The 24150-nt window shown below is 33.4% G+C and overlaps 3 protein-coding genes across 5 annotated transcripts in view; 2 read left to right on the plus strand and 1 right to left on the minus strand.

Annotated features, from left to right (window-relative positions):
• LOC149966624 (transmembrane channel-like protein 7) overlaps positions 1-15682 on the plus strand; it is a 22045-nt gene extending 6363 nt beyond the window's left edge. The window contains exons 1-15 of one of the 3 annotated variants that reach the window (XM_090153572.1): positions 263-1081; positions 1429-1498; positions 2606-2687; positions 3637-3929; positions 6213-6361; positions 8167-8314; positions 8723-8905; positions 9773-9915; positions 10000-10120; positions 10436-10548; positions 10622-10729; positions 10905-10980; positions 14717-14847; positions 14945-15106; positions 15403-15682. In XM_090153572.1, coding sequence (XP_090009698.1) covers positions 330-1081; positions 1429-1498; positions 2606-2687; positions 3637-3929; positions 6213-6361; positions 8167-8314; positions 8723-8905; positions 9773-9915; positions 10000-10120; positions 10436-10548; positions 10622-10729; positions 10905-10980; positions 14717-14847; positions 14945-15106; positions 15403-15565 — 2694 coding nt within the window. In that variant the 5' untranslated portion in view covers positions 263-329 and the 3' untranslated portion in view covers positions 15566-15682. Of the gene's footprint in view, positions 1-262; positions 1082-1428; positions 1499-2605; positions 2688-3636; positions 3930-6212; positions 6362-8166; positions 8315-8722; positions 8906-9772; positions 9916-9999; positions 10121-10435; positions 10549-10621; positions 10730-10904; positions 10981-14716; positions 14848-14944; positions 15107-15402 lie in introns of those variants that run through there. The other 2 variants (XM_090153577.1, XM_090153584.1) reach the window with 2 other exon arrangements.
• Positions 15683-17438: 1756 nt separating this feature from the next.
• On the minus strand, positions 17439-22059 carry mRpL27 (mitochondrial ribosomal protein L27). The gene is made up of 3 exons (XM_090171808.1): positions 21872-22059; positions 21079-21230; positions 17439-17677 (listed from the first exon to the last, which is right to left on the minus strand). The coding sequence occupies exons 1-3, from the start codon at positions 21936-21938 to the stop codon at positions 17474-17476; spliced, it is 423 nt and encodes a 140-aa protein (XP_090027934.1). The 5' UTR covers positions 21939-22059; the 3' UTR covers positions 17439-17473.
• l(3)87Df (cytochrome c oxidase assembly factor COX20 lethal (3) 87Df) lies at positions 21785-23673 on the plus strand. The gene is made up of 2 exons (XM_090171819.1): positions 21785-21919; positions 23176-23673. The coding sequence occupies exon 2, from the start codon at positions 23192-23194 to the stop codon at positions 23510-23512; it is 321 nt and encodes a 106-aa protein (XP_090027945.1). The 5' UTR covers positions 21785-21919; positions 23176-23191; the 3' UTR covers positions 23513-23673.
• The last annotated feature ends 477 nt before the right edge of the window (positions 23674-24150 follow it).

Raw genomic sequence — 24150 nt, forward strand, 5'->3', positions numbered from 1 at the left:
ATAAGTATATATGTGTGTAATATATTATTCTTTGTACCTGATAAGATATTTTTTATCTGGTACTTTAACCATTAGACTACTTGTTTTTCTTATCACCTAGGTAATTTATATTCATTTTCAAATAGCTTATGCTTAAAGGTCAAATTTAATTTTACTGATATGTGTCTTGCACCATTTATCTTTCTTGTTTGTGGTTATATACTTTTTATGGGTTATCTGATAGGGTGTTTTCAAACGAACTTGGCAGCTAGGCTTAATTTCTTGTTGCAGTCTAATAGGCAGAAGCTACACTTTTAATGTTGTTTAATTTAAAGCCTTAAGATCTAAATATGGAATCAAACCACAAAGCTCATTCATCTTACCAAAATGCAGGATACAGAGTTGACTGTGCAGATGACCTTAGTTATGTTGACAGAAACACTAATATAAATTACCCAGATGGTGACAAGAATGAAGATATTCCAGGATTTGTTTCATATACTGGTAATGATCAAAATTATGGCCAAAATGATAACCTTCACTACCAAAATCACCATCATTCAGAACGAAATTCAACTTCTAGTGCTAACAGAAATAAATTATTTGGGCTTCCTTCAAATGATTATAGAAATATTGATCAAGTAGACAGAGGGAAAGAAAAAAGAAAAAGTGTGGAAAATACTTACAAATCTTTTGGAGTCAATGATTATTATCCTTTTATATCAAATGAAGAAGTTGAAAATGACAACTTCATATCCCCATTGAATGAACTGGATAACAGCTGCAACAATAAATATCCAGATGGAACACCAGCACCTGAGGATCTAAATTCGAAATATACACATAATTTCCAGGAAGATAATCATGACTTCAGAAATAATGGTCAGAGTGATATGATGCCAAGAGAAGCTTGGAATGACAAAAAAAGAGCAGCAAAATTTTTCACAATGAAAAGTGCCAAGCAAATAGCAGCCCTGCTTGGTAAACCTAATAATGAAGGCAATATACCACAGATTAGCAGTTCTGTTTATGACAGAACAGTAAAGCGTAAGTGTTGGAGTCGAAGCTGTTGGAGCAGAGATTTTCACTCTCATGCAACTAGGTTTGTTGAAAATTGAAATGAGTATCTATTATAGCGCTCTTACCACAAATACCAAAGCTTTTCAAAAATGTTTATTCAAATGTGTCACTCCGTTATAATGTATATATTTAAAACCCACACTAAATGAAGCTGTAACCTGTTGAATAGGAGAAATAATAATGAAGCGTTTTACTGAATTTTTCTGTATGTTTAAGTATGCCAACAATGTATTCTTTTTCTTTTGACCTAACAGTTAGCCAGTGTGTCTTTATTCATAGTTCGGCTATGCATTTATTTGTAGGATAATCAAACCATAATTTTTAAATTTTTCCAATTTATCTTTCAATTTTATCATTTGTTTGTTTCAGAACTCGATTACAGCAAACTCCTGTTAGCCCTGCCACTGGATTATCTGCATTGGAATTGAACAAGCAAAAGGTATTTGTACATTGTAAATGGTAATCTATACAGGGTGTCCAATAAAACGATCCAAAGCTAATAATTGAAAAGCTATTTTTCCTAGGAATTGGTATTTTCAGATCAAATAGCACAAGCAGGGGGTCATTAGATGAAAGAAAACTCAATAACCTTGAACCATGTCCTCCAGGTCATTTAAAATCTATCTCGAGAACCGTTGGGCTTAGGGACTCTGTTCCAATTAAACAGGTGTGTGCCTTCGCATTTTATGCCCAAATAGCTCGAAAGTCTAAACCAATGTAAATTGGTCAACAGAAAGCTCAGAAAATTAACAATAAACAAGATCATAAATAAAAATGTTCAATAACTAATTATTGACATAAAAATTTATTTCAATTAAACTCAGATTAGATCGATTAAAATTAATTTGGATCTAAAAAGTTATGACGAACACTCTTTTAATTGGAACCAACCTTCCAAACTTAACAGTTTTCGAATTTTGAATGACCTTAAAGACATGGTTCAAGGTAAACCAAATTTTAATAGCATATAATCTTATCAGAGTGAATTTATCCCGAAAATGTCGATGCTGTAGCACAAGTACTTTTTAAATGATTATTACCTAAGCATGATCTCTTGGACATTTTTATGACCCTCTGGTTTTGGTGTTTATGTTCTTGGCTTTCTATCGTTCAATTTACATTGGTTCAGAGCCACTTGGACATAAAATGTGATGGCGCACACCTTTCTAATTGGAACCAGATTCTCTAAACCCAACAGTTCTCACGATAGATTTTGTATGTCCTTGATGACATTTTGTCTAATGACCGCCTAAGCATGCTATAGGATCTGAAATAATCAAATCCCTAGGAAAAATAGCTCGGGATCGTTTTTTAGGGACACCCTGTATAACTAAACATAATATTAGTTCCCAACTTACACAAAGGTTAGCAGACTACAGTTTAGTGGTACTCGGAATTAGTAAACTACTCATTTTATCCTATTTTGTCCTAGTTGGTAGTGTATAATCATTTCCATGGTGTTTGTTAATTTAATGAGAGCTGTTTCAATGTAATGTCATTGATAATTACTACCAGAATTAGATTTTTATTTATAATTTATTTGCAGGCTCGACGAAGATTAAATGACACTTGGAAAAATTTTACAAGCAGGATTTTCATATGGTCACAATCGATGAAAACTATAGAAGGTACCAGTAAATTCTTTAATATAATTAACCCCCAAAGCTAAATAGACTGCTCAAATATATAGTTTAAAATGAGTTTCAATTTTGTAGAGATACTTCTAGAATCTAATGTTCAATTTGCATACAGAACATACCAATGTGCAAATATAAAACTTAAATTAGGTGGAAGCAGATTTGTTACCCTCAAACAGTAAAGATTTTCAGGCTCTATTCAAGGGGCTCTAAAGTTCGGTGGCAAAATCTGTGTAAATTCAGTAAGGTCAAAATTTACGGTTGACTCTGCCCGCCTCTGCCAAGGCCGAGTGAGGGGTTGGGGGAATGAAAAGCATGCTCAATTTTCTTTTTTTTTTGCCACCGAACTTTGGAGCCCCTTTCAGTTAGAATTTCAATATCCATGTAGAACTATCTACTCCTGGATTTTTTGTTAATTCCTTTAAAGTGGATTGTAGTAACACCATTGTTTTTGTTTAGGTTGATGATGATTAAAATTTAAGTTATTCTATGCTACTGAGAGATAAGTTATCCCGCTGTGTTAAGTTTGCAAGTTCTTTCCCCCTGGTTAAAGGGGTTTTCTCAGAGTTCTTTGATCTCTCCTTTCCATAAAACTTGGTCTAGATAGTAATAGTGAGTGTAGGGAGCTGTTGGCTCTAGTGGCATGAAGGGCTTTCCACCACCCTCCTAAGCATTGTAACCTGTCCACTTCAAGTATAATGGCATTAAAAGTCATTCGATGACTTGGGCCTAAGGAGGTGCCTGGGGTATTAGCCTAACTGACTATTATTATTGTTTGTTATGGATTTATAATATCAGCTATTTAGCTGTATCAAATATGTAAATAAAGATCCATATAAATTATAATTTGTATTTATATGAAATTATGTATGGTGAGAATCTTTCATGCACACACTTGTGGTAACTGAACTTCATAGTACTAAAATTTATTTATTTTTAGGCCGTTACGGAACTGGTGTAGTTTCATACTTCATCTTCCTGAGATGGCTGCTACTTTTAAATATATTCATTTGTATACTAGTCCTCTCATTTATCGTATTACCACAAATTGTTAATTTAAATGAATTGGAGACGCCATTAAATTATGAAAGTGATTTGACTGTCACTGGGGAAATTGTTGACATACTCGCAATTTCCAATAATAGTATCAACGAATGCGCTGAACTGTACAGAATTTCTGTGAGAAATAGTACAACTATTATAGAGACAATTCAGGACCTCTTACAAGGAACAGTAAGTCATTTACCTAAATAAATGAACAAGACAAAAGTATTATTGTTAATAGTTATAAGCACAGAGAAAAGGCCCAGAGAGGTGCTTTAAAACAATTTTAATGTGTCAGCGTGATGTCAGCCAATAAAAAAAGGATGTTAATTATCAGTAGGTGGTTTTTTACTCCGGATGCCAGCTGCCAAATTAAAAGCTTTGATGCCACCTCGCAATTTTTTTAAATTGTTTTACAAAATTAGCCCTTTCAAATGTAAATGCCTTATTTTTGTCAAATACATGTTTCATAATCATGGTTTCTTTAGTATAATAACATTTTTGTGGTTAGTTGTTTTTAGCATAACTGTAACTGAGCTATTTGAATTTTTTTTAAATAGCACGGATACTTAATATAAATATGCACTGAAATCTATGACAACACATAAATAGTAGAAATAACATGAACAAAAAAATTGACTGCTTTTTTGTGGGATTTACTCTGAGCCATACTGCGAGGGCTTTTAAAATCGATTAAAATTTCAGACCCCCTTCCTCAGTAAGCAATATAATCTAGTAGTGCATCATGGGTGGAACAGTTCCCCACCAAGTAAGGGTAAAACTTTAACCATGTGTCAAATCACTCACAGCTCGAACACAGAATACTTTATTTCTCTTGTGTTAGAGAAATTGGTCTGATAGTTTTGTTCATGTATTTCTGTTTATAGAAGACGCTTTTATTCTGATAATTCAATCAGTTTTAGTACTGCTTGCCCATTTTGGGTGAAGTGTACTACAGCGGCCTCATTGAATTTGATATTAATTTTGGTTGCGCCTGATAGACCTTGTCACGTAGATGTCGAGGGTATTTTTTATTTTGGCCGCAAATGATTATTTAATTGTTTAATTTAATTTTTTAATTTTAAAAATTTCTCATTTTCATTGAATTTTATATTAATTTTGGTTGCGCCTGATAGACCTTGTCACGTAGATGCCGAGGGTATTTTTTATTTTGGCCGCAAATGAGCATTTAATTGTTTAATTTAATTTTTTTAATTTTAAAAATTTCACATTTTCATTGAATTTTATATTAATTTTGGTTGCGCCTGATAGACCTTGTCACGTAGATGCCGAGGGTAATTTTTATTTTGGCCGCAAATGATTATTTAATTTTTTAATGTAATTTTAAATTTTTAATTTTTGGGCATTTTCACGTGTTTCGTTGCACTTATTTCCGTCGTGTGTTCGCCAACACCACAGTTTCGGTGTCCTAATGAATTCCACGTGATATTCCCTTTTTGTATAAAATCAATTACAGTTGTTGTTCATTTTCTCGGTGTTTTGTATTTTTGGGCCACAAAGTGATATTCCCGTACTTTATCAAATCTTTTACAGTTTTTGTTCATTTTCTAGGGGTTTTCTATTTTTGGGCCACTTTGTTTCTGGTTGAGATTAAAAGTATATACTTGATGCGTAAGGCTTGGTACTGTCCTCTAGGTCGCGTTATAGATGGCCCATCGCTTTTTTTAGTAAGGGGTTGAGGAGGCGCTGCGCGCCCCCAGCGCTTAAGCAAAGTGAGTGCGCGGCGCCGTCAGGCGCCAATACGGGGAATCTCAAAGTGCGTCAGGCGCCAATACGGGGAGTTTAGTAACGTCTTTTACGTGTTTTGGAAGTAATCACACGGTAATTCCCTAAAATTTCTAAATTTTAAAAATTAAGTTAATTAATTAAATTATCATTTGCGGCCCGAAAAAAAATAGTTTCGTAATCTACGCGTCAAGTGCTACATTCTCCGCCACAAAAAAATACAAAAACACGGTAATTGAATAAAATTACTAAATTTTTAAAATTAAGTTAATTAAATTAATTATCATTTGCGGCCCAAAAAAAATAGTTTCGTAATCTACGCGTCAAGTGCTACATTCTCCACCAAAAAAAACACGAAATTACATGAGGCGGCTGTAGTGCAATTTTGCCAAAATTTCTAAATTTTAAAAATTAAGTTAATTAATTAAATTATCATTTGCGGCCCGAAAAAAAATAGTTTCGTAATCTACGCGTCAAGTGCTACATTCTCCGCCACAAAAAAATACAAAAACACGGTAATTGAATAAAATTACTAAATTTTTAAAATTAAGTTAATTAAATTAATTATCATTTGCGGCCCAAAAAAAATAGTTTCGTAATCTACGCGTCAAGTGCTACATTCTCCACCAAAAAAAAACACGAAATTACATGAGGCGGCTGTAGTGCAATTTTGCCAAAATTTTTAGCAAATTTATTAATAATGATCCCTAAATTTCATTTTTATAGGGTTTTCTAGAAATTACAGCACTTTTTCCTGGGTTTTATTCAGACAAAATTCCATCACTGCTTTTTTTGAAACGCTACAATTTATCACTTGCCTATATATTAGTCACTTTGACATATTTCCTTGTCTGCTTGGTCATGATGGTGATCTAGTATGTATTTTTATTTAAATCTATTTAAAGGGAATAAAATTAAATTGAAAAATCATCTACTAACACACTCTTAAGTCAGCTTTTTAACGTGACCAGCGCTAATCACCCCTAGTTTGTGCTAAGCCTAGTGGCAAAAAAATGGAACTTCATACTCCTTTAAGCTTTTTTTTATGATTGTGCTTTAGTGTAAATCGTACGTGACTCAGATTTTAACACATTTAGAATAATAATAATATATAATAAGCTGAAGGCACTGATACAGGCTAGCAACGTATAATGCATTTAATTCAGGTGGCTGAGTCATATGGTATCAAAAGGTGCTGGCAAAGCCCTTCATGCCCCTCAACCCAACAGCTCTACACTCACTATTACACTTATGAAGTTATTCCTAGTTTTCACCTAGTGCTGCAAGCTGCGATTGATCTCTCCCCTATTCCCATTCGTTCTTGAGTATTTAATTCTATGTATAAACACAATTAGCAGTATCATTTAATCTTTCAACTAACTAATGCAACAATTACTGCTGCCTAAAATTTGTGCTGTTGGAAGTATTATACCTAGAACTATATCATGCAGTGCGAAATTATTCAGTTATTTATTGTCTAAAGCTGGAATAGTCTGAAAGTTATTATTTACAATTTACAAACAAATTTTAACACAAGTCAGGGATTTACAATTTGGTGAAAAAATTAAGGGATAGTTCAGGGATTTAAATAATATCGTAAAAAGTCAGGGAAGTAAGTCAAGGATTTTCTTAGTCAACAAACTTTACATCGCATAGAAAATGAAGTCTCTGCTCTTGTGTGCTCATGCCTGGCACCTTTTCCAGAGAGAGGAGAAACGATCTCAGTATGCTCTTATCAAATATAATTTAGTTTGTGATATTTAAAAAATATTGTTTCACTTACAGTAGTAGTACTTAGTTAGTACCTTTCCCTATGAAAACATGAAATGATTCAAATTAACAGGAATATTACCAAAAAGGTCAGGGGTAACCTGATAAGTCAGGGATTTAAAATCCTTAAATTTTGTTCTGCTCTAGACCAAGCTGTCTTTATCTTAACAATTTTTTTCTGTCAGATTTGAGATAAGTACCTAATAAAATAAACAAACCATGATGAACAGTCAAGCTTGCTTTTGGGAAAAGATTTAAATTAATTGAAAATTTAATTTAATTTATTGAAAGTAGTGAACATCATTTTGTATTTATTTCTCATCTCTTAATCGATGCAAATTGTTATTTTACCATTGCATAAAAAGATCATTTGAAGACATCCAAAATGTGTATTAGTCTCCTAATTTATTTAGAAAATAAATTACAGGGTTCAGCATACACACCTGGAAAACATTGAAAGTCTGGAAATATCAGGGAAATAGATTGTCGAAAATAGAAAAGTCAGGGAAATATTACGTAAATTCCCATCTTTTTGTGAAAATAATTGAAATTTATGAGGGTTCAGTACAAATTTATATCAATAAATTAAGTTTTCTTGTACAAAATGTATCTACCTTTTGGCACAAATAATAATACTTGACTTTATTACTTCTTTTGTGACTTATAATATGGAAGAAATTTAGCTTAATTGACCATCATGAAATAAGCTACTGTATAAGTCTTAGTTATAATTGTGGTTATCTTGCACCTGGGAAATATCAGGGAAATCGGGTTGCCATTAGTTGTATGAACCCTGAAAATATCAATAAAGCCAACCTAGGAAGTATTAACCTACATCTCATTCTAATACCATTGAGATGTGCGCTACAAATTTGGTTAATTATGTAGCTGATAATTTAAATGTTTTTAGCACATCTGAAGGTGTTCACGAAGCTCTTAAAACTTCAGAAAGTCAGATCCAGAAGTATTGTAATTTGGTTTTTGGTGGATGGGATTACTGTATTGAAGAAAGGAAAACAGCCACAAGGAAGCATCAAAGTATTGCTCAAGAACTTAAAGTTAGTATGCTGAAAGAAATTTCTTTAAGTAATATGAAACCAAGAATGTATTTATTTATACTTTTGGAGATTGACTATGTTGACACGATCCAAAGCGCAATGGTCGAGTTTTCCCCCTGGCATGAGTGGGGGGAAGGAAAAGGTAGTGTGTGCTTCAAGTTCAGAAGAAGGGTAGCATGAGTGGGATTGCGAGTAATGCTAAAAATCATTTCAAGATAGTCACTTTCCGTAATTAGAAAAAAAAAACATTCTTGATGAAATAAAACAACACGAGGTATTCTATAAAAACTTTTTTTATTACATTTAAATTGTTTTTAGAATACGGTAAGCAATTCTTAACTTTATAATAATAAGCTTTAAAAATTTGCTATAAGAAATATAGTAGTATATCAATTGTTTAATTTTTAGAGTTCGCTATTTGAAAAACGAAGAAAAGATGAAGTTTCACGGTGGTCAAAAAGAACCAAAATTTTCGTGTTTCTTACTCGTTGCCTTGTTCACACAATTGTGGTTGCCGTACTTGGAGGGGCTGGCTATCTCATCTATTTTGTGTGCATTAAATCCACAGAAATGCTTAATTCAGCTGGTCAGGTAAAATAATATATTATCCGCAAAGGAGTAATTCAGTGTGGTACCAGGGCTGTGATGTGTCCAAGTGGTTGCCCAGCACTTTTTGTAACCCCATTTAGAGTGACACTTGGTTCAAATTGCACTCCTTCAGCTGCCTCTGATCTAATTATCAAAACCAAAGGGTAGCCAGTTATAATAATGCTTAAAGTGACAAAAAGCTATATTTTTTAGTTCAGAATTTGTTTTCTTCAGTATTACCTTAAGTAACATAATAACAATAAGTATGACAATTAACGAGATTTACAACCAAACTGATTTTCATTGTTATTGCGTAATCAAGTTGTTTTCTCAGCACGAGCCCTCTAGTGTCCTAAATATGCGAGACTTCCGCTAAGCCAAAATATCTGGTTTCCGATAGATAGGCGGAATTTTAGGCTAAAATGGAAAAAAATAAAAAAAATTATCGGCGCCACGAGCTCATGTTTTTTATCACGCATGATTCGCACGCAGGCTTCAAAACAAAGCCAAAGAACCTCGCGACTCCAGAACGTGCTCTCCGATATTAGGCTTAAATTTTTTATCAAAAAGTAATCATCCAAAATGGTAAGTCGCGAGTCCAAGTCACAGCTTGAAGAGAGTATCAGTGCCAAAAAAGGTTCGGTTAGAATATTAGCATTAAAGCAATAGCAAGTGTCATACTTATTGTTATTATGTTACTATATATCTTCGAGGTGACAAATATAGCAAGTTTTATACATGAGTCAGTGTTAGAATGTTAATTATGTTTTAATTGATAAAATTTGCCTATGTATCTTTTACTTTAATCTTACTTGTGATAGGAACATACCACCTCTGCAAAACATAAAAGATTACATGTTTTTTTTTCAGAGTGATAGACTAATTTTTTTTCTGGAGTTTTTGCCATCCATTACAATAACTTTGTTAAATATCCTTCTTCCAATGATTTTCAATATTGTTACGAAACTTGAGAAGTATTCTGTCTCCTTCACGATAAAAATAACACTAGTCAGGTGAGTTTTCCGCACACTTAGCTAGTTAAAGTGTTAAAAGAATATTGTATATTTGGGCTCTTCCACCATAATTCACACTTTTAGGACAGTTTTTGTGAAGCTTGCTTCAGTGGGTGTATTAGTGTGGTCATTCTATCAGCAATTATTTAGCTGTGACAGTGATGACTTGGATTCCGAAATGTGTGTACCATGCAATAAAAATGAGGTAAATGACTTTCCAATCAATTTGTAATCTAACATGGTGGCTATACAGTTTATGTTATGTAATTTTTATGAAATAAATAATTCTTTTATAAAATGAAGAGACACGCATGGATTTAACTATTTTAATTAGGTTGTAAAGGGACCTAAAAACTGAGCTTTCGGCCCAAAAGCCTTTGTCAGAACATGAAATAAGAATAACTTAGATTTAATTAGCCACCAAATAATTTGGAATAAACATAAAAGTTCTAATTTTGATATTGTAATTTTTTTTACTACCATTTTTATAATGATTTCACTCATTTATTTAACTTAATAGAACAAAAATATTAAGTGTTGGGAAACATACGTTGGTCAACAAATCTACAAACTTGTTATTCTTGATTTTATTGTGGTTTTTGTTACCATATTTCTAATTGATTATCCAAGAAGGTAAGTGAAATCAAATTTTTCAATTACTAGAGCTACACAACAATAATACATTTATGTTTTATTATTTTAAAAGATTGGTGTACTCAAAATGTTCATGCAAATTAGCGAAGGTCGTTGGTCCATTGGAATTTGACATTCCAAAACATGTTTTGGATTTAGTTTACTCTCAGACCTTGTGCTGGTATGTATTTTAATATAGTTATTTGAGTGCAAAGGGTTACTTTTTAAAAATGCAACTTTTGCGTAGCAATGTCCCCAGAATTCTACAATGTGCAATTTTTTTTTATGTATTTTTATTTATGCATTAGTGCCATTCCAAAGTAATACGGTGTATATAGTTTCTTTTACTTTTTTAGGCTTGGAACATTTTATAGTCCCTTATTGCCTGCTATTTGTGTTCTAAAATACCTCATTTTCTTTTACTTGAAAAAGGTTTGTTATTTTGGTTTTTACTGCACTTGCAGATTAATTTTTTAAATATTTAAACAATTTTTTCATTGCTTGTGATATCATCTATGTACCATTTTATTTCACATCATACTGCACTATAAAATCTCATAAATGCACCAGGAAACTATATCTGTATACGCTTGGCTTAAACTACATAGAATGAACAACATTATGCGTTTTTCCTAATTCATTCGCTGGCTGCTGTTGCTAAGAAACTACTGCGGAAAGGAAATGAGAGGCACTTACTCGGAAAACAGATTTGCCAGACAATTAAAAGAAACTCAATCTTGGAGAATTTGCGTAATTAGATGGTTATAATATAATAATATAATGTAATACTGGGACCCTCTTGGAAACCAGCTTTGTTGAAGGGAATATCCCTGTCTGATGTAATAATTCTCAGACAATAAAAAGCCTTCATTATTATCATAATTATTATTATTAAAAAAAGAAGAAAGGCTGTCAGTTAAAATTTAAAGGCTGAAAGTTGATACTAGTAGCAAAGTCTAGCTTAGCACACCACAAGCGAAATCTTCTCTGTTAACCTCGCCCATTTCATCAGGGCCACCATAATCTTCCTTAGACATTCCAAGTGTATACATGTATAGTTTCCAGATGCTATAAATGAATCATGACCTGTGCCTTAGTTCATAGCCAACTAAATTATGCAAAGCCCGTGCGCACTCCCCAAAGGAGAGGCGGCATTAAGAAATATTCTACTAGTTAGTTTTTCTCCCAATAGATGGCGCAGCTACTTGTCCCGAGTAAGGGATTAACCATAAAGTTTTGAAATAATAAGGAAGTTTCTTTTCTTGGGGGATAAACTATAAAACACAAAATAATTTTGAGATATTATTTTGTGTAGTTAGATAATATTTTGAGGCGCAATATTATTGATGTACGTTTTTTGCATATTTTGCAAAATAGGAACTACATTTACATTTTAAAATACTTTAAAAGCATAACTTTATCACAGAATGTAGTTTGCATGTTAACATGCTGGAACAATGCCTTCAGTTTAGTTGGTCAGAATACGTTTTCTCAGAAGGTACAATGGATGCATCTTGATTTACACAAATACTTGGATTCAATCGAGGGGCAGGTCACTTCCTTGATTAACGACACACCCCTCAAAAGATTAAATCCAATTTAATCACGATTAAGTTGATTAAATCACGTTTAATCATGTATAGAATGTTTAAATCTGATTTAATCATGATTAAATCTGATTAAAATGATTAAATTTGTTTGAAATGATTAAATCCGGATTAAAAACTTATATCGTGATTAGTATGATTAAATCGTACTTTAGTTTTGATTTTAATGATAAATTCGCGATTTGACCGATTATATTGATTAAAATGATTAAATCGTGATTAAAATGATTAAATCTCGTTTAAATGATTAAATCCTGATTAAAAAGATTAGATCATGATTAGAATGATTAATCTTGTTTAAATCATGATTAGATTTTTTAATCTTGATTACCCTGATTTAATCATTTTACTATGATTAAGAAGTGACCTGCCCTCGGATTCAATAGAAGTTGAGTAAAAGATTCATTTTGACTCTTGTCTGGGTTCTCCTCAGTCAGGATCATATCAACTTCGAAGTTGGTGTCTTCATTACTGATTGATCCTCTCACATTAATTGGTGACAGCGGTATTCTTTTTTCAGGGTTGGAAAAAAGCCGGCTTTTTTTGAAAAAATCCAGACCAGTGGTTTTAAGTGACTATAACCGGTTTTTTCAGTTATAACCGGCTAAAATTTAAACAGTACCTTTTACTTATGTAAGTAGAAATTGTCTGCAGTTATTGTCGTAAATAAGAAACTAAACAAATAAAGCGAAATAACTATATAAAATAACTGAATTCTTTTGATTTCCTCGGGAAATTCCCCCTAGTTTTTGTGTATGACGCGTCGACAGAAGCGAGGCAGCGGACTTTGGAACTTTAAACCCGCCGAAAAACTGGTAAAAGTAAACCGGTCGGTTTCTAAATATGAAACAAAAAATAAACTAAATTTCTAAATAAAAACTATTAATTTACTAAAATATTCATATTGTAATTTGTTTTAAAAAAAAGCCAAAAAAATCTATTTTTTTCAAGTGGCTAAAACCGGTTTTAACCAGGTGGCTATAACCGGTATGGTTGGTTCTATTCTAACCCTGTCTTTTTTGGTTGAATGCAGACTTGAATTTAACTGGAGTTGCAATATTTTCATCATGAACTGTGCTACCTTGCCTTAGAAATGAAATTAGAATTCCATTGTTATCAGGAAACAAGACCTTTCTTATTGGGTGTGTAATTAATGGCGTACTTGTCAATAGAACTTTGTTGTCAATGTTTTCACTAGATAAAGTTGCGACTTCAACTTCCATTGTTCGTAGACTAGCAACATTTTCACAGGACGTTCAACATTAAGTCGGGGAGAATTGTAACGGATTTTACTCTCCCTTAACTATGACGTTGCCTTGCGGGTTTTCCGTTGTCCAAAACTTTCCCCGCCGGGAAGGTTTCACCTAATTTTGCAATAACCTTCGTAGAGATTAAGACCTCCGACCCGAGCGAGGGAAAAGGCAGAATTGATAAAATCGCCGAACTAAAAAGACGCCATGTCTTAGGAGTAGTTTTTGTGCGCGTCGGGACTGCCGTAGTGTGGGCCAACTGTTTCGGCCGGTGGACGTTGGGACGCCATGTGTTAAATATTATCATATGGTACTTCACATAGTTGGCCGTTTAGTTTTGTTTCTGGCAGTCGGACGAAAGCGTCGTCTGCTTTACTTAGGTTTTTGGTTTTGTATGGATGAGAATGAATAAATGATTAGATCTTGTTGAGCATATTCCAAGCGTGGTTTATTGTTTGTTCTCCCTCCTTTTTTGATCATGACATAGTTTAGGGTAAAGTACATAGATAACAACATTAAGGGCAACACCATGGACCTTTATCGGTTGTAAATATATTCTTTTCATTGTATATAATTATTTTGTTTGTGTATATTTTAAATTGTGGCCTGACCAGCCTTTATGTTTTTATTATCATTAATTAAATTACTTCTATAACTATATATTTTATTTCTTCAATGTAACAATTTAAATTTAACCATTATTATATAACCTTAACCCCTAGACAACGAAACCAATAATTTAACTTCCCTAATAACATTTAATTATAATTCCACACATATTTTGAGATCTTCCTTAATTGGCAGTTTATGGAAGCTGGTTTCTAAATTTCCTTTCTTTTTTTCAGTTTTGTATGATCTATTGCAATTAGGTGCTATGCAATGTACCATTGCTAGAAATAAAACCAATTTTGTTCAAAATACAAAATAAAAAATACTACAGATTCCTATGCCTAACTTTATTTCCTGCTTCTTGCTAATATACTAATAATCAAACCAACTATTTTTATAATAATAAAGAAACATGAATTCTTCACATATCAATGATTGTCATTTACAATAATATCATTTAGAATAATTTAAACTTGCTTAAAAATTTATGATTCTTCAATACTTGTTTAACTCCATGAACTGCGCTTTAGAGAAGTGCAGCAGATGCTGTGACTTCATTGGGATATCTTAAGGGTCCAAAATAAATAGGATAAATTTAAGCGAGCTAGGGCTTTGTACAATTTAGTTGGCTATGGCTTGTTAAACTATGTATAAATGTTCAATCAATTAATAATTTAAAAAATACCTTTTTTTTAATTTCAGTTAACGCTTTTGGTGAATTGCTCTCCGTCACAAATTCCTTACAGAGCGTCTAGGTCAAACACATTCTTCATGATAGTACTAATGTTATCATTTGTATCAAGTGTGATTCCAGTTGGATACACCATAGCCAAGTAGGTTTATTATAGTTGAAAAACCTTTCATTATGAAAATTTCAACCGATAACGTTTACTGCTTTTTTAAAGTTTTACAAAAAAAATTATATTTTAGGTTTTCACCATCTAAAGGATGTGGGCCATTTCGAAACTATAATGACAATATGTGGGAGCCAGTATCTGCAGCTGTAGAATCTATTAATGATCCCCATGTTAAGGATGTCTTAAACTTCATAGCAAGTGCAAGCTTTGCAGTTCCTCTTATAATTGTATTATGGTAATAATTCTTTCTGAAAATGCGTGTTCAATTACCTTAATATATGAAATTTATTTGATTTGAAAAAGCCTCGCTTTTATGAGTGAAAATTAAAGTACATTTAGTAGGCCAATATAAAATAAATTTAATATTAATTAATGTACAAACTTAATCCAGCTTAAAACCTATCTCAACTAAGCTTCTTTGTCACCATAAAGTATCAAATGGCAAAATTAAAGTACAGCAGTCTATTTTGGCGGATACGATAGAATTTGACCCGAAAACTAAAAAAAAATTTATTCATAATTTGTTTTCAGTTTGCTGATATATTACTACTTAACTGTGTCATCTGCTCACAAAGATATGATAAATGTTTTGAAGGATCAACTAATTTTGGAAGGAAAGGATAAACAATTCCTCTTAGCTCGGCTAACAGAAGATGCTAAACAAAGATTGAGAACAGGAGGTTCTTTTAACTAAATACACTGAAATCAGTCACAAAATTACATCTCAAGTTTGAAATATTATATAAGCTATAGCTTTTTTATCATAGTGCCTGTATCAAAATTTATTAGTTGTAATTTTTTATTTAAATAAAAATATTTGAAAAAATGCAAGACAAATTTATTAAACTAGTCATATCAGTAGCTAACAGTTTTATGAATTAAGAAGTTACTTTGTCATTCAAATTAGCAATGTTTAGTTACTTTCACTACTGTTTATTCCATATTCCCAGGGGATGCAAATAACACTTTCTCGCTTTAATATCCATATTCTCACTTAGTGACATTTTCAATCATGAGAAATGTGTCCAACAGAATGTATCATCCAAAGATATCATCTATGGGCCCTTTTGTTATCACGAGCCTATCAAGAATGTACTGATTTCTACTAGGAAAATGATTTAGGTTGAATCATATTTATATTAGATAGAATTACCCAAGTATATGTGAATATATGAAACTTATTGGTACCCTATTAAATGGGGAGCTAAAGGATTGAATTGACGGAAACAAATTCGGAACTGAGGGATCACCAATTTCAGGGAATAGATTAGGATTTGGGAGTCATTAATCTGTTTAAATGAGGCTCTTCAGGGGAAAAAATATTTTAATTTTAATTGTATTTAAGTTTAAGAGAATTAACATAAGCTAAGGGGATAGAGCAATATGAGAAATACAAAGTTCAAATAATACCAATACACTTGAAAGATAACATTAAAATAGTTACTGCACTCGCAGGAGCCCTTGTTTTTAATTTCTTTGTTGGTATGTGATAACAGCTTTGGCATATGTAACCAAAATTTAACATAGTTGTCACTAGGTGGCGTAATAGTACTAAACTTGTTAGTATCCTGTCAGGGCTAGTTTTTCCTGTCAGCTCAATCAGATGGCTAGTCTTTAATTAGCTCGTTTTTCTTGTAGGTAAATAGTTAAAACGTTTTATTTCATATAACTTATTTAATAGGACATGGGTTTATTTAATTAAAACCACAACATTCTTCCGCATATACTTTGCGCATAAGCACTAAAATTAAAAACATCCCGAAATCTTACTACTTTCCTTGACACCTCTGCCCGGACTTGACTCGACATATGTCTTCACTTGACCCTCGCGTACTCGGACATCAAACCATCAGAAAGCGTCATCTCTTTCTCTCCTGAATGCCCTTCCAAATTTGCGGCTTCATTTCAAATTCAAATATTTTTTAAGTCCCAACTGTTGAAGGTAGAACTTTAAAAAAATACACAAATACACATTTTCAACCCCGAAAAGTTAGATTCGTTATAGTTGTCAATAAATATCTAATACATATCATTCAAATATGAAAGCTAAACCATTATCAAATGTATTAGTTCACAAAAAATTTCCAGTAAAGATGATTTTCAAAAAGGTTACCTTAATGAACTGATTTGAATAAAAATATGCTGTTACCAGGTTTCTCATTTTCATAAGAATATTTAAAAAAATATTAAACAATGGTGTGCACAAATGGATTCCTTGTCAAATATTTTATTGGGACATGGGTCTTGGGGTTAAAAAGCAATACAAGTGGTTGATGACACAGGTAGGCAAGAAAATGTTGATAGAAACAAATTTCTACACTCATTACACCATAGCTCAATTTCCAGTTTCTTCCACCTTCAATGATAGATTGAAGTATTTCTTGTAAAATAACCCCACTAAAAAAATTCTTTGCATTGTAAAACACTCCCTTGCCAGAAATGTTTTTCCACTTATCCTCTGTGCTTGATATGACTTAAGTTGCTCTTAATGCATTAACTTTTGTTACTTAAATTACTATAAAAATATTACATTGACGCAATACTATTTTAAGAATTTTTATTTAAATATGAATATATTTAATACAATAAGAACATTTCCAAATTAAATTAATTCAACCAACTTAAATTTTTTTTCTTGTGGCTTAGGTATTACATTGTAGTACATTTTATATAGAACCGCGGTTTCCTTTTCATTATAAAATCTTTCTACATAAGGATTATCTCTTCGTGGATTTACTTTCTCACATGAAACAAGTACTTTTCCCTTAACCATAGCACGTAGTGATAAATCTTTTTGTAACTTCACCTAGAAAAAAGCACCATACATGAAGTAAACAGTGTAACAGTCGAGGTCTGTGGCAAATATCAGGGTTGTCTGAATAAACCATTTAAATCCCTTATGTATTTATGAAAATGTACAAAAGTAGGCTCTTTAGCAATAACAATAATCAAATACTACTTTTAACTAAACAAAAATGGTTTTTATTTTTTAATATTAGTATAATGCGTAGGGATCGTCTACCTTCTATTAATAAATCTTAATTTAGACTAATTTAAAATATAGTAAAATAATACATTAAACGTTCATAAAATAAAAAAATCAATAAAAATAGTTCCATCACGGAAATAAACAAAATTGTGCTGAATTTTTCGCGCCAGGATGGTGGGAGTGTACTTGTTTATTTCCATGATGGAACTATTTTTCATGAGCTTTTTCCAACTAATATATTTGATGAGTCAATCTGGATTGATTTTAAGCCTAAAGACTGTGCTACTTGGATTCTGCTGTTATGTGTGTATCGACCCCCCCCAGTAACTCTGAGGAAAAAGACCTCCAATTAATTAATAACATTTCTGCCATGATTAAAACTTCAGGGCACAGAGATGTGATTCTTCTTGGTGACTATAACCTTCTAGGTATTGATTGGCCAACCTTGTCATTTAAACCGCCTAACTCAAGTGCTGAAAAAATGTTCCTAGCTGCTTTTAGTGACAATTTTCTGCAACAGCATGTACTTTTTCCCCCTCATTTTTCGCAATCAAGTAACTTAAGCTCAATTACTCTAGATGTGGTTCTTACTCGTGCACACGTCTAACCTGAGGTCATGGCACTGCCCCCTATTGGCAGCAGCGATCATGTGACACTAGAAATCACAAACCCAACTCTCTTTACCACCTTCATACCACTACTTATCAAGAATTTTGATAGAGATTTTGACTATACATGTGCCTATTTTGAACTATTAAATGCCCACCTTGCAAAGGTGGACTGGACTACTACTACGAAAAATCTCTTGGTAGATGCTAGGCTGTTCTTCATAGACACTCTTTTCAAATGTGTTTCTGAAACTGTTTCCCTTTACTCTCCTACCAAAACCAATAACACTAATCTCCCGTGGATTTCTTTACCAACAGAGCGAGTCATTCGAAAAAAGGAGCGGCTATGGAAGAAATTACAGCATGCAATACGATCTAGCAACTCTGGCCTATTCGATCGTATTCAGCCCGTTTAAAAAGAAAAGGTGATATCGCGTGCCATAGCTAAGTCTCATCACAGGAAATTCAAAAACATTAAAAAAACTCCAAAAGCTTTCTATAGATTTGTCAAGCGACAAATTTACCTTTCCCCCTTCTAAACTTAATATTAACTCACCAATGGTGTCCTAATGAAACTCTAAAAGCTTTAATTCTATGCATAATGATCTTTCAAACTTACCAAACTACAATGCCTCCGAAATGAAGGACTTTATACCAACTCTTACTGATGTTCATAAAGCCCTTAAGGCCATGGATACCAAAAGTGCTTTTGGTCCGGATGGTTTCCCTAATAGTTAACTAAAAAAATGTGCCAACACTTATTTTCATTGTCCTTAGAAACGCGTATTCTTCCAAGCGAATGGACCATGGAGCTAACATTACTCACATATATAAAGGTCGTGGCAAGAAATCTCATGCCGCAAGTTATAGGCCAATTAGTCTTACATCGACAGTTTTAGAAAAATGCATCCGCGCAGCCCTGTTAACTCATGTTAGCCCTTATCTCAGCGAATTTCAACATGGCTTTCTCCTGGGTAAATCAGTTGAGTCCAACTTACTCTCATCCCTAGATATTTGGATGGTGGCATTTGACAACAATCAACGTCGAGACGTGGTCCATTTGAACATAGCAAAAGCATTTGATTCAGTTCCCCATAACAGTTTGCTAGCCAAATTGCAACAGTCCTTTGGTATAAATAATAATATATATTGTGGCTGAAAAACTACCTACTGTATTGCTCTCAGCGTGTGAGAGTTGGGGACAGTGATTCCTTACCAGTAACCAGTGGTGTACTGCAGGGTAGTGTTCTGGGACCACTACTTTTTGTTCTTTATATCAATGATATCCCCCATAACATTTCCTCTCACCTTTGTTTGTTTGTGGATGACCTTAAAATCTTTAATACTATCAAATCACACAAAGATATTTTATTACTACAATCTGACCTAAGGTCATTGGATATTAATGGCCTTGTATTTAATGATTCAAAATCTGTTGTCCTATCTATTCAAAGAGCCTAATCTGGCGTACAGTTTGCCATCACCTTACTTTATTCAATCACAATATTCAACGTGTCAATGAGGCTTGTGACCTTAGTGTTCAAATTTCTAATGACTTAAGCTTTCACAAGCACATCTCACGGGTCTGTGGTCAGGCTTCCAGTCTTCTAGCCACTATAAAAGCTAAGTTTAGTATTAGTCCAGAAATGTTAACCTGACTCTATGACTGTTATGTTAGATCCCCATTGGAATTTCCAGTCAGGTTGGAATCCATACTTAGCACAAGAAGTTAAATTACTGTATGATGTACAGGCTAGGGCTTCACGTATCCCTCATTATCTTCTTGTTTACCTCGCGACCAACATATCGCCAAACTAAAATGGTCCCCTCTGACCTTGCGCCATACTTACCTAGACCTGACTTGTCTATTCAAAATTCTAATTGATCCCAATCAATCCTATTTTTCCTTTGCTAATTCTTGTACCCGTGGTAATTCTCGAAAATTATTTGTCAAACATTCCAATACAGAAACACTACGAAACTCTTTCTTTAGGAGGGTTATACCTGAATGGAATGCCCTTCCTGATGAGTTGGTCTTATCTCCACTTCCAGGTCAAATTTAGAAAACTCTTAGTTATAAAATTGGCAACTCTCTTCACTATTTTGTAATTTACTAGTTCTTATCTCCTCTTAATTGTATATCCTATCTTGACCTAATTCTGGAATTCATATCACTGTATCATTGTTATTTGTTGTACACCCTGATCGTGACTTTACTCACTGTTATGTGATCAGAGCGGTTAAGGCTATATAGCCCTAGCTCTTACTGAAATAGGAACAAAAAAAAAGAAGAAACTTTTGATATATTATTGACAAAATATCATCTAAGTCCTTTTGAACCACTTTAAAAGCTTTTGAGTAATTTATAGATCAACGAGCACAGACCAGATGTTCTCATTACAGTAATTGAATTATCGCAATCCAACTTTACTAGAGACATACTCATTAGACTAGACTATCATTCAATGAAATATGCTCTTAACAAAATCAATTTATGGAATAATTCAACATTTTGTAAAAGACCCCTAGTTATCTACTTTCATAGTTATTTGGAACTGATCGCAAAACTAAATGTCACTATGTCAACTATTTATAATTTAAATTACTTACATTTAAACCAGGATGGTAATTTAATTGCTTTTGTCTTTTAATTTCTTGACCTTGTAAAACTTCATCACCATCTTCTCTTTCCCAGCTTTTTCTTTTGTATATCTTATCGTAGTAATAAAATCTGGGAAAATGCCTCATACCTCGTCTTGCTCCTAAAACATTTATGAAGACATCATTGATTTTTAAGCAAAAATTTTAAACGTAAATATGAGCACACTGGTGGACTACCACGAAGGTGCATCCCTGTTAATGCGGGTCCCTACTCACATGACTTCTGACAAGTTTTTTTGGCAAAAAATCATACAATGAGTAGTTTTCTAGATATTTGACATTTTTTATTTAAATAATTATTTGGTGCTTTAACCGAGAATGCAAAGTACAAAAGTATTTAGAAACAAGCTGTTTTCATAATTGATCTAGCAGGAAAATGAATGACAAAAGCCGAAAATAAAAAAAATGCTTTTGTGCTATCAATTTTTAACGTTTTGCAGGTTGCTATATCTCATGACAGAAATGAGATATAATGAAACAGATTTCAAATTCTTATTCTAATTCAGCGCGCCACAAAATTACAGGAAAAAGTCCAACCTCAAAATTTAAAATTTGGCGCTAGATCCTTTTTAGGACAGATTACGAGACGCGCCAATTGCTTGCATTATTTATCTCTCCATCACGAGTTCTACTACATATCAAGAGTGAAATGAAATCTAAATTGTACTAGTAGAAAGTCAAGACTGTATGCAGTTGCTTGGCTACTTAAACCAGACTACCAGAGTTATCTTTGTAAACTTACTAATATCTGAAGTAAACTTCATTCCAAATTTCAAAAACTGTTTTAACGGTAAGCATACAGATGACATTTTTCGTTTGTAATTAGTTTTAATAACTACTTTTAAATATTGAAATACGGAATACAGTTAACGCGCAAACAATTCAGCACCTAGATCATCTTTCGGCTATTTTGCCAACAAATAATTTTGCTCCAAGGATATTTGAAACAAGTCCGCCTAGTTTATAACAAGGATTATTTTTTATTTTTATGAAAAATTAATTTATTTCACTAATTGGAACTTGGCTTACCAAGCCGAGTCCGGCTTTTGCGCAGGCACTTACAGGAAGGTAAAGAATCGTTCGCATAGAAACGAATATACAAAGTATAAAAAAAAAAAAATTACATAACCCCAAATATACAAACGTGGACTTCAAATTCCGAAATCTTGATCGACTCGAGCGCGTGATGTCCATCTTCAATAACTGTAGACTTTTTTTTGGAATTTTGCTGGGCGCGTTCATGTTGAGTTTACCCCCCTTAACCCCTATTCTCCATATCCAGGGACCAAAGACCGGAGCCTAGACCCCCACCGGTGGTTCCAGGTATTGGCCGACTAGCGGGCGGCCAAAAAGAGGGGTCGAAAAGACCGCGAAAAAGAGTGTATAGCTTGTGACGTAGAAACACGTGACCTCCCGGATTTTATAGAAACACCTATTTTTATAGTGTTTTCTTTGCCGCAGACGTTGTAGATGAGCTGAAATATTCCTGCGCATAATTAATCCATGTATTAGACTTACCTCAATATAAAGGTGGGGTGGCTGAGTGGTTAGCACTTTAGCCTCGCAGCAAGAGGAGCCGGGTTCGATCCCAGCTAGTGGCACTGGGTGAAAATCCGGAACCACTCCTTCTGCGTAGAGTTTGTAAGTTATCTCCCCACTGGTTTAAGGGGTTTTCCACCGAGATCTTCGGTTTCCCCTTCCCAAAAAAACTTGCTGAGGTTAACGGTAATATTTAGTGTAGGGAGCTGTTGGCTCGCGTGGCATGAACGGCTTGCCACCACCCTCCTACGCATTGTAACCCGGCCACCTGTTACTTGAGCACGCACAAGCAACATTGCTTATGTGGTCGAAGGTGGTTTAAAACAAAAAAATAGCGAATAAGTAGATTAGTCCATTATGAAAAGGGATAAAAAAGCTAAACCCTAAACAAATTTGTAGAAAATTAAAAACTTACAACTTTGAGCAAACAAAAAGACGCACTTTCACGCGTAAAATTAATTTCAAGATCCACCGATTAAATCCTTCGTAATTATAATTTTTTACTAGAAATTTAAAGTAATCAATGGATGACAACTCTAGATCCTCACTGTCAATCTTCTCTCGAAAATTGGATGAAATTCCTTGCTTTAAGTCTTCTTTTATGATTGGAATAACTAGTGGCCTTGTAACTGGTCTGGCTCGCTTCATGTTTTCAAGCAGAGTCAAACATTCTGCCAACATTGGAGTGTACACGTTTACAGCCGTGACCTTTGGTTATTGGTGTTACTGCAGATATTGCTGGTCACGTGATAGATTCATGTACAAGAGAATAGAAAAGTTCATGACTGCAAAGGTCCTAGATGAAGGCCAAGAAAACGAACCGCCAAAATTAGATGGAGCTTAGTTTGTTTTTGTGTATGGTTAAGTTATCTCTGTAAATATTTAGAACTCGTGGAATATGAACAAAATTGTAAAGGAATATTATGTGCTTCAAATTTGAAAGAATTGATTTCAATTGGCCAATTACCTTTATTAACCAATGATATTAAACTAAGATATTATCAATGTGTGTTTGCTTTCATTTATTTTATTAGTTGAGAGAACAACCCAAAAGTAAAAGTAAGCAAATAATATGTCCTTTGGCAAACTTAATAAAATGTCCAAAATGATTTAAATGAGCAGTATAGTGTTTAGACACCTCCGTAATGGTTTTACAACGGTAGCTTGTTTGTAAATGACTTGTTTTTATTAGTATTATTAGAAGCAGGAATCCATACTTTTACTTGGAATGCTTATCCTGCCGTATCGCGTATGGTATGATTAATCTGACGGCTTTGGCCCCGCCTACGAGAAACAAAATCCCCTTTGCGCGCACTCCCCTCTTACGTTGTTGTTTGTTAAGTTAACATAGTGACGTCAAAAAAAATCGTCAGCCACATCGTGACGAAAATCTGCTGCGATAAGCATTCCAAGTAGAGGTATGGATTCCTGTCCGAAGTATTTAGTTTATATCTTAAGAAAACAGTAACCGTCAAGGTCATG

The sequence above is a fragment of the Leiobunum rupestre genome, chromosome 1 (assembly GCF_980474605.1).
Source record: "Leiobunum rupestre chromosome 1, qqLeiRupe1.1.hap1, whole genome shotgun sequence".
Taxonomy (NCBI): domain Eukaryota; kingdom Metazoa; phylum Arthropoda; class Arachnida; order Opiliones; family Sclerosomatidae; genus Leiobunum; species Leiobunum rupestre.

What these genes read in the sequence shown, in the direction of transcription:
- mRpL27 (XM_090171808.1), bottom strand. Translation starts at nt 21,938, where the DNA reads ATGTCATCTGTATGCTTACCGTTAAAACAGTTTTTGAAATTTGGAATG. An exon ending in GAAGTTTACTTCAGATATTA is followed by an intron (nt 21,231 to 21,871) that starts GTAAGTTTACAA and finishes TAAATGTTTTAG; the next exon opens with GAGCAAGACGAGGTATGAGG. An exon ending in ATTACCATCCTGGTTTAAAT is followed by an intron (nt 17,678 to 21,078) that starts GTAAGTAATTTA and finishes GCTTTTTTCTAG; the next exon opens with GTGAAGTTACAAAAAGATTT.